Below are 9931 nucleotides of genomic sequence, written 5' to 3'. Positions count from 1 at the left end.
TGACAATTTATTTAAAAGTAATAGCCGGGATCGAGTGTGAAAACAATAATTCAGTTAATTATTCAAATCAGAACATGAAACAAGTTGTACACAACCCAGTTGGTTTCCGAACATTAATAGTACACTAACTCTGCAACGACACGTAGCGTCTTTGGATGGCTACTAATGACTGATTTAATGCTCAAAGGTGCTCTGAAGCCAATTAACTAGCAAGCACTGAGATGAATATCAAATATTACATTCTACAGTGAAACTTACAAATTCTAGAAGAAAATTTGTGCATTATCGAATGTTGAGGTGACGCGTCATTGTTTTTAAGGAAAAGCTCAGAATTCTATCGCTTCTACGGTGTCTCTGATTACCTTCCTGACGCAATTCATTATTTTGAATGCAGATTAACAGCCCTGCTTGATATGTGACGAATTATTTAACCGATTAGCAGTTAACACGGGCATAGGAATATTACAGAAAATTCATACCTTTCAGTGAACGTACGATATTTAGCGACGTCACACTACTGCTTGAAGAGAGCCTTTCTATGTGTTATTAGCAAGAAGGTGAAACCAAATAACAGAAGATTTCGCACAATATTATCTACGAGGGTGGGAACTTTAATAGTGGCAACTATTTATTTACAGTTCATACAAAATAGATACGTGTTTTAAAATTTTACTGACCTTCAAAGTAGTCACCAGCATTATGTATAACATGTTGCCAGCAATGTGGAAGTCGTGGGATACTCTTAGCAGTGCCAGTTTTGTTGACAGTTCGAGCGGCGAGGTCTATTTTCCGACGAATTTGTAGCAGTTCTGAAGCGAATGCCGTGAAGTGTTTCCTTCAGTTTAGAAATCGAGTTGAACTCACGATGGCTTAAGTCAGGGAGTTGCAGTAGGTGGTATAGTATTTAGCAGCTCCATCAGTCAAACAATTCAGTAACAGCCAGCACTGTACGTACTTGAGCATTGTCCTGCAAAATGATGGTTAGGTCCAGAAGAAAGTGTCATCACTTCTGTTTCTAAGCTGCTCGTAGGTTGTGTTCCGAAAGTTAACAGCATAGAGACAGAAGTGATGACACTTTCTGCAGGACCTGACCATCATTTTGCAGGACATTGCTCAAGCACGTACAGTGCAGCTGTTACTGATTTGTTTGACTGATGGGGCTGCTAAATGCTATACCACCTGCTGCACTCCCCTGACTTAAGCCCTCGTAAGTTCAACTCGATTTCTAAACTTCGCGTTCGCTTCAGAACTGCTACAAATTCGTCGCGCAACAGACCCCGCCCTTCTAACTGTCAACACAACTGGCACTGCTAAGAGTAACCTACGACTTCCACATCGCTGTCAACGGGTTATACGCAATGCTGGTGACTACTTTAAAGGTCAGTAACACTTTGAAAGACGTATTTATATTGTACGAGCTGTAATGAAATATTTACCAGTATTAAAGTTCCAACCCTCTTATATAGCTAAAGGACCGTTAGTGGAGAGATACTGACTGCGTTGGCGAAGAATCACCGGAGATAAAAGTGCATGCTTCAGTGAAGACTATACAGAGGAGTACCACACCACGCTTGGTCCATAATACAAAACGGATGGCTTCTGCAAAACAAAAACTTTCCGGGCCATTGCATATTCGTGAGTGAGGTGCACAGGATATCAATAAAAGAGAAATAGATCTGCCGATATGAAGCCTTTCTGGCCAGAGCGCTGAGGAAAGGCAGTTTCTGCCATCCGCAGCAGTTCTGATTTGTCCAGGTGCAGTTTAGTTGTCCACGCACGATGGCGGCATGGTAACATATGCGAGTACGACACATCACCAGCAGTCATCTGCAGCAGTCCGGGGGCGGCCATCAACAGACCAACCAGCATGGTGCAGCTGTGGCGAACCAGAGGCAGCAGTCGCACTGACTGTGTCACCAAGATATATTCTCACCCGCAGTGAAAATATTAACAGTGAGTCGTTTTCAGAACGGTAGTAACTTTTGGATATGTACTCTTACTATTCAAGCGACAAAGAGCGAATATTAGATGTATGGTGTACCGCTGTTGAACGACTTCATGCAAAATTTTTAGACAATTGTTACATGTATGTAGTTTAAGGCATATCGAAATAATCAGCAACCAGTTGTATAATACAAATTTTATTTCTAAATCGGTTTCAGGCCGTACAGAAAAGTATACCACAAATATGCAAAAGTAAAATAAGAATATTAAGGTCGAAAAGTTCAAAAATATTAAACATAAAAAGTGGTACATACTTATGACTATCGCATTATTTTCTAGTGTCAACAATACGATTCTTGCAGCGTATTTCTGTAGTCCTAAAAAGCGCAGGAGCAATAAGTAAGACAATAATGAATCCATTAATACAATAAGAGATCTTAAATGGTTACATGTTGTTTCCAGCGCCTGGTCAAGAATGGTATACAGAAGCCTAACAACAAGTGCAGATATCGTGCCAGGGCTGGAGATAATGAGCTAATGACGTGCATATCTGGAAGCTCATCTCAGGGTGGGGGTAAAAAGTACGATAAAATAATGAAACAAAACCGTACACAGCTCCAGTTGTCATAAATAATAAACAAAAATGAAAGTGCACATAAGCAGCATAATAAGTAATATATAAAAACCTAATGATAAATGAAATAAGTTAATACCAACAACAAGTTATGCTGTGAATGGGAAGTACGGGAACTAATCTCCAGACAGCTGTAGTGAGGTCAGTAGCATGCTGCTGGGGAAAGCAGCGAAAGCTAAGTGCGAAGCGCATCAAGGGGCTCGAATCTGTGACTGGAGTAAGTGGATTGACAATCCTCAATGATTAGTTAGTATTACGTATTGTAAAGTGACTAGAGGAGAGGAAGCTTGAGCAGTCTGCTGAGAAATTTCTTGTTGCTCCATCTTGACAGGATTTCGTCAAATGATGCATAATTGCCCGGTCCGTCCTCCTCCTCCATCTCTGGCCGTAAAACGGTAATTCTCCTTCCTTGCTTATGGAACGCTTGTGCGACCTTTTTTTTTGCATGGCCCGTCAATCAGGCAATCTTACGAGCTGGAATTAATAGAAAAGACAGAGCAGCGCGTTTCTTCGCTCCTTCGTTCAGTAAGTGTGCGAACGTGGCGCACAAACTCGTCCAATTCTACTGGCAGATGTTACGACAGAGACTATTTACATCATGTTTATGTTAAAAACTAAAATTGCTACTGTATACCATCCAATCTGAGCAGTCAAATATTACTTGTTCCAGCGTATATCTGCATATACGAGCAGAACAGTGAAGGCAGAGCCCATCCAGAGGACCACCGACACTACTCCTCCCCATGCCGCACTTTACAAACGGAACAGGAGTGACAGGAAGATGATGTGGTACACGATTCACTCTCTGCCGCCCACTGAGAGGACCCTTAAGAGTACAGATATGAATGTAAAATGGTTATGTTGGGAACAGGGGGAAAGACGGTAGAATCACTTCAACATTGTTGCTGCGTTATCACGTTCAAGTCTACATGCAAGTGTTAGGTAGTGTGTGGGTAGCAAAGCAATTAATGATAAATAATAATCAAAGGACATGGGTAATATATACGTCACATGATAAGTAGGTAATTTGGCGATGGTGGTAATAGTGAATAAAATAAAACTGTAATGAAAGGTGAACTTCGAAATATATAGCGCGGCTGACAGGGAACTTACTTTCTAGGAAGAATATTATGCCAAATCAGTTAATACCTTTTAACTTGCTGTGACAGAAAATTTTAGGTTGAAGTTAATGAAATGGAAAATACGAGAAAGGAAAGGTATTCTCTGTGAGAGGATGAAATAGAACGAGCTGTCGTCTTCCCACATTCTGCATTATCAGTTCCTAAGGAAAATTCTTAATGCATTTTCGCAGGAGCTTAATTATTGGCTTAATCGTCAGTTTCTTACGTTTCTTTTCCCTTTCATAGTTTAATACATTTACTGTTCCGTCTGCCATGCTACAAATACGTATTTTTGTTGTAGCGTTCAGTACCAGGACTGTATTGCAGGAACGTTATGAATACGCGGTTCTTTCACCTGCGGGGCACTTCTGGAACTGAGTCAACGTGGTGCGTATGATGGATGGGGCTTAGGTTTCCAGCTCCAATACCGGCGGCCTTTGCCATACAACGCGGCATCCTCCAAAGATTCAGGCAATCTCTGTAATGCAGATTCTGGTAGGAAAGATGCAGCAAAAGCTGCCAGAAGGTTCAGTGCGGAGAGGATGGCGAATGGCAGCCGGCGATCCACTGATCCCGCCTGTAACAGAAAGTACTCAACTTACAAACTTCAAACGTGCATATAATAATTTTCAAAGAATTTATTATAATATTTCAGTATTCACATTAAACATCTAATACTTTTTCTGCGATGTTCGATTACGCAAGCTACTTCAAGAAACCAATCCACTATATGTGAAGACTGCAACACTTAACAAATGGTCGGGAACAAAACAAGTTTAATCCACATAATTATACATGAATACAAGAAAATAAAAAATTAAATAGTCTTTAATGTATTTTCATTCATTCAGAAATTTACTTTTGTAACGTGCAATCTAGATGCACAAATGCGTTGAATTTCACTGTAAGATCAGCAGTTAGAGCATTGTATGGTTCTGTGACACACTTTGTATCTACAACTACTGATACTTCACAACGATCTACATTACTTCACTGTGATTAAAATTTAAGGTAAGTATGTGTATTATCGTGTGTGTGTGTGTGTGTGTGTGTGTGTGTGGTAACAGATCGGACTCGCATTAAGGAGGATGCCGGTAAAAAGTCCCTCTTACGGTCGAGGAGTTCACATTTCCGTGAGTTTTCTAAATCGTTTGAGGCAAACGTTGCGTTGATTCCTTTGAAAGGTCGCAGCCGATTTCAGTCTTCACATTTCCCCCATCCGAGCTTGTGGGACGCGAAATCTAGATCTTCCAGTTTCTTCCCTTTGTACACTACTTTTAATTTCCAAGCGCACAGTGAAAATTTATTCGGATAAATCACTGACGACGTGTTCGCTATGGTCTAACGTCTAATTTCAAGTGTACCTGCGACTCAATACAGAACCATGTCACCTTGTCACAGTTCAAATCTGCGTAGATATATGAGATAAGGATGGTTCTGTCTTTATGAAGAGAACAAAGTCCTTTTCGATTCACCCTGTACTGCAACCCCAAAGTTCTACCTTCCTCCAAATAATGACTCCAATGCTAACATTTCACGAAGGTGACAAAAGTCAGGGGGTAATGATCTGTACATTACAGGTGGCGGCAGCATCGGGTACACACGGTATGAAAGATTAGTGCATTGGCGGAGCTGTCATTTGTACTCAAGTGATTCACTTGAAAAGGTTTCCGACGTGCTTATGGCCACACGATGGGAATTAACAGACTGAACGCGGAATGGCAGTTGGAGCTACACGCATGAGACATTCCATTTCAGAAATCGTTAGTGAATGCAATATTCCGAGACTCACAGTGTCAAGAGTGTGCAGAGAGGACCCAGTTTCGGTCGTTATATCTAACCACGGACCACGCACTGGTCGACGGCCTTCATTTAACGAACGAGAGAAGCGGCGTTTGCGTATAGTTGTCAGTGCTGACAGACAAGCAACACTGCATGAAATACAGCAGAAATCAATGTGGGACCTACGACGAACGTATCCGATACGACAGTGTGGCGAAATCTGGCGTTAATGGGCTATAGCAGCATACAACCGAAGCGAATGCCGTTGCTAATAGCACGACATCCCCTGCAGCCCCTTTCCTGGGCTCTTGACCATTTCAAATGGTCAAATGGCTCTAAGCACTATGGGACTTAACATCTGAGGTCATCAGTCCCCTAGAATTTAGAACTACTTAAACCTAACTAACCTAAGGACATCACACACATCCATGCCCGAGGCAGGATTCGAACCTGCGACCGTAGCGGTCACGCGGTTCCAGACTGAAGCGCCTAGAACCGCTCGGCAGCAGATATGCCACTTTTAGTTTATTTGTATGGTGTCATCTGCTGTACTTTGTCTAGGTACCTTTCGCAGAACCGGGTTTGTGGTTTTACTTGCCTACATATTGGACAATCATCGGCAACAATTAATCGAGCCTTAACAGACAATATCTTATAGTCTGTTGATGAGCGACCAACCCGCCAGTCATACAATGTGTAACGGGTATAAGTGCTGACATTTTTTATATGTGATACCTTACTTTGAACACACATCAGTGTGTTGGCTGTGTTTTGTCTTTCTCTGCATCGAATAGTCTTCTGAAAAGCAGGTCACTAACTTAACAACCTAATATTTCCTGTACGGTCGTACTGCACCACTAAGTACAATACACCCGTCAGTACAGATTAACTGTTTTCCGTCTACATGTCCATTTTCAACATCTGACCTGCTGCTCAGTGGAAAGTAACCATGAATGGTTTGCGCTTGCCAGATGTACTCGGAGGTTCTAACCAAACTAAGAACATACGACTTGTAATGGCTATAATTATTAGTCTGCGAAGACGTAAAATTTACGTCGTAAATACTGATCTAGCCTTGTTCAGTACTCCGTCCTCGGTCATCATTAGGAATATCTATACTTATACTCGTTACACCCAATGTATTGACAGTGAAGATTCTGCTCTAACCAACCATACTCGCGAGCACACACAGGCTGGTATAACGGCTGGCAAGTCAGAAATCCATCAGGATTAAGTTAGGTATCATGAAAGAAATAGATGCAATGAAAAACAAGACGGCTGAAATTAACACCAGGACGTACTCTGAATCCTTGGCATGTGCGACGAATACGTTGAGATATACTAGACGAGAAAGAAGAGGGTACAGAACCGACCAACCCAAATGGCAGAGGAAAAAATACAAATATGATACCTAATAACGAGAATGCGATCATATTGTTAGGCATGACAAATGTCATTCCAGGAGAAACGATTTAACCATCAGACAGCGCACGGAAGGAAATAAGTTTCATCATCAACGACAATAACTAAATTAGTGACTGAAGGCACGTTATGGATGTAGATAACAACTACAGCGATTTGATCTCTAAAAACGATCTCTTAGATCAGTATGTAAGATCGGAGAACTACCCGGCAGTCCTTTGTACAGAATACATACATGAAAAATAAATACCATTCATGCATTCAACGACATAAGCATCTAATGAGGAGAAAGAAGAAAACGAGCCATGTACGACTTAATAAAGAAGGTTGCCAGAAACATGTCTGCTGTAGATGAGTGACAAGACGAAATAAGCAAAATAATAAAGGGAAAAACAGGACTATGTCCCTGAGAAAATAAATACGCAATAGGGGACGACGACGATTAAAGTAACAGACACTCAGAACCGGCCGTGACAAAATAAACAATGACACCTGAAGTTCATTTTTCTCTTAGAGGTGGGTCAAACATGATAATTTTGTGCTACTTAATTGGATTCGTGAGCTGTCAACTTTATTGTTCGATAATTTTCGCATTCAGGTACACTTACCATCTTAGGGACGGTATGAATGATGGCCTTCCGAAAAACCGATGATATGTCACCAGTTTCACAAATTCTAGATTCTCCACATTAATTGTTTGAAGGCCACTTCCTCTGGTGCTTTTAAAAATAATGAGAAAATAACAGTTATACCTTTTGACGAGGCTCATCGCAAGTTCTTGACAGCTCTGTCAAAATCTGACGTGAGTACCATGTTCTCTCCGGTCTTCAAATCGACATCCATTTATTTTATTTTATTTATTTTATTATTTTTTTGACGTTCCTCCTCCTCGGAGAGGCATTCAATGTTTTCTCCCTATTCGTTCTCTCGTATGCGTTCAGCGTTGGACAATTTTCGATTTTAGATATGCTGCATCTGTCCTTCCGACAACCAATATATTTCGGTTTCTTCACTTTTTTCCTGCATCCATTTCAACGTAGCTTCCTTGAACGTCTCATTAACTTCTTTTCTAAGTGACTTGTAATCCTTAGTTTTCCTTTCTTTTTTTCGTCAGTCAATTTAAGTAAGCTTATACATTATGTTACTCATAATTTATTCGCAGTTAGAGATGTCCATTGCTCCTCAACTGAAGTATGCTCCTACCGTACTACTATTCATTCCAGTATCTGCAGCCTCAGCCCCAGAGAACGTCGAACGCACATCATTCCTCAGTACTTCAACATTCCACTTTCTTGTGCGAGCATTATTGGCTCTGAGCACTATGGGACTCAACTTCTGAGGTCATTAGTCCCCTAGAACTTAGAACTAGTTAAACCTAACTAACCTAAGGACATCACACACATCCATGCCCGAGGCAGGATTCGAACCTGCGACCGTAGCGGTCTTGCGGTTCCAGACTGCAGCGCCTTTAACCGCACGGCCACTCCGGCCGACGCGAGCATTATTCCTAAAGATTATCTTAAACTTGACCTTGCACGTCATTAGCATATTTTGATCACAGTCTGTTTCTGCTAGTGGTATGACGTAACCGCAGTAAGGGATTTCGAAGTCCCTATCTCATTGTAATCCATGTAATTCAGTTTATATCTCTCTGTGTCTCGTAGCGTTCCTTAAGTATACCACCTCCTCTTCTGATTTTCGAGCTGTGGAATTGCTGTTGCTAGCTGAAATTTCTGTCAGAGGTAAAGCAGTCTTACTCACCACTCATTCCTATTAACGAGCTCATATAGCCCCATAGTTCCATCCTCTATTCCATCCCCTACTGTAGCGTACCAGTCACTCACGATGAATAAATTTGCAGCTCCTCTTCTGACTTCCCCGTTCAGTTCCCTCTCTCGCGCCATATTTACTTGCAAAGTTGGGATGCACACATAACATACGGTTCTTAACACTGATTTGCTTTCCATTCCACTCGCCTAGCTGTTCACAGTAACTCACACCATTCTATTCATAATGAATGCGAGTCCCTTCCCGTTATACAATATTCTGCGGTTTTTTATATTTTCTTACATTCTTCCGAACAAATATCTTCTTTTTTTCCATTTGCTTTCACTGCTTCCTCGTAATCAATACTCAATCTTTGCTTTTCGCCTATCAGTTCTTCCAGCTCCCTTAACACATTTAGAATTCAGACATTGCAATTTCAGACAATGAGATTCATAACGTTTCGTTGGTTTTTCACTATTTTTCTCGCAGTCACTATCCCCTTTGCAGCCCCCTCCCAGATATACGAATGGTAATCTAGAATCTATTGGTAGTGAAGATATCATCATCAGGACACTTTTTTCAATTGTAACTACATTTTGTGTGGGTGCAGATTGTGTGGCTTTAGTGCTGTGGTTTGCACTGGCTTCTACATCCCCATAAATTTAATCACTGCTGATTCTTTTGCCTTTAGTGGCAGTTTATCACCCGTAGGGCAAGAGCGTAACCTAATCCTTTATCCGTTCTTCCACCCTCCGCTGGCGGTATGAGGATAGCTCCTACACCGAATGCCATAGCTGATTCTAAATATAAACAGTGACTAGTACCGAATCCAGCACCCACCACTTTTGAATTAATAGTGAAAGACGCTAGCTCTAGAACACATTCAATGTTAACACACATGCAGAATATTTGTTTGCATTATTAACGTAATCCGGAATCTTGTTAGAGGACTATATTCTTCATGCTGTTAAGAAAATTCTAATGCTTGTGCCTGTTCAAGTACCTGGAAAACAATGTGTGGCGTAAGTGATAGAAATATGGCGGCTACCGTCCACTCGACAGAAGCTGTGATCTGCCGCAGACACGTGGGGTGCACTTCCAGGCTCTGTAGGTTGGATATAGCACCACTAGCCGTGGTGCAGAACTGCATTATGATGGTCATCACGGTGATGGAGGTGCCGGATGCATCTGCTATAAAGAAAATACGTACAGGTTACAACAACTTCGTGGTGTCCTGCCATCTAAGCAAATGAAGAAAACA

General features: G+C 41.4%; 1 protein-coding gene across 1 annotated transcript in view; it reads right to left on the bottom strand.

The window, feature by feature from the left end:
• Positions 1-1656: 1656 nt before the first annotated feature.
• Positions 1657-9931, bottom strand: part of LOC124788908 (solute carrier family 22 member 7-like) — a 185993-nt gene continuing 177718 nt past the window's right edge. The window contains exons 8-10 of the mRNA XM_047256191.1: positions 9719-9861; positions 4128-4276; positions 1657-1876 (exon numbers count right to left, since the gene is read on the bottom strand). Of these exons, the coding sequence (XP_047112147.1) occupies positions 1657-1876; positions 4128-4276; positions 9719-9861 (512 nt within the window). The remainder of the gene's footprint in view (positions 1877-4127; positions 4277-9718; positions 9862-9931) is intronic.

The sequence above is a fragment of the Schistocerca piceifrons genome, chromosome 3 (genome assembly GCF_021461385.2).
Source record: "Schistocerca piceifrons isolate TAMUIC-IGC-003096 chromosome 3, iqSchPice1.1, whole genome shotgun sequence".
NCBI classification, from domain to species: Eukaryota; Metazoa; Arthropoda; class Insecta; order Orthoptera; family Acrididae; genus Schistocerca; species Schistocerca piceifrons.
This window is presented reverse-complemented; position numbering and strand designations above follow the sequence as displayed.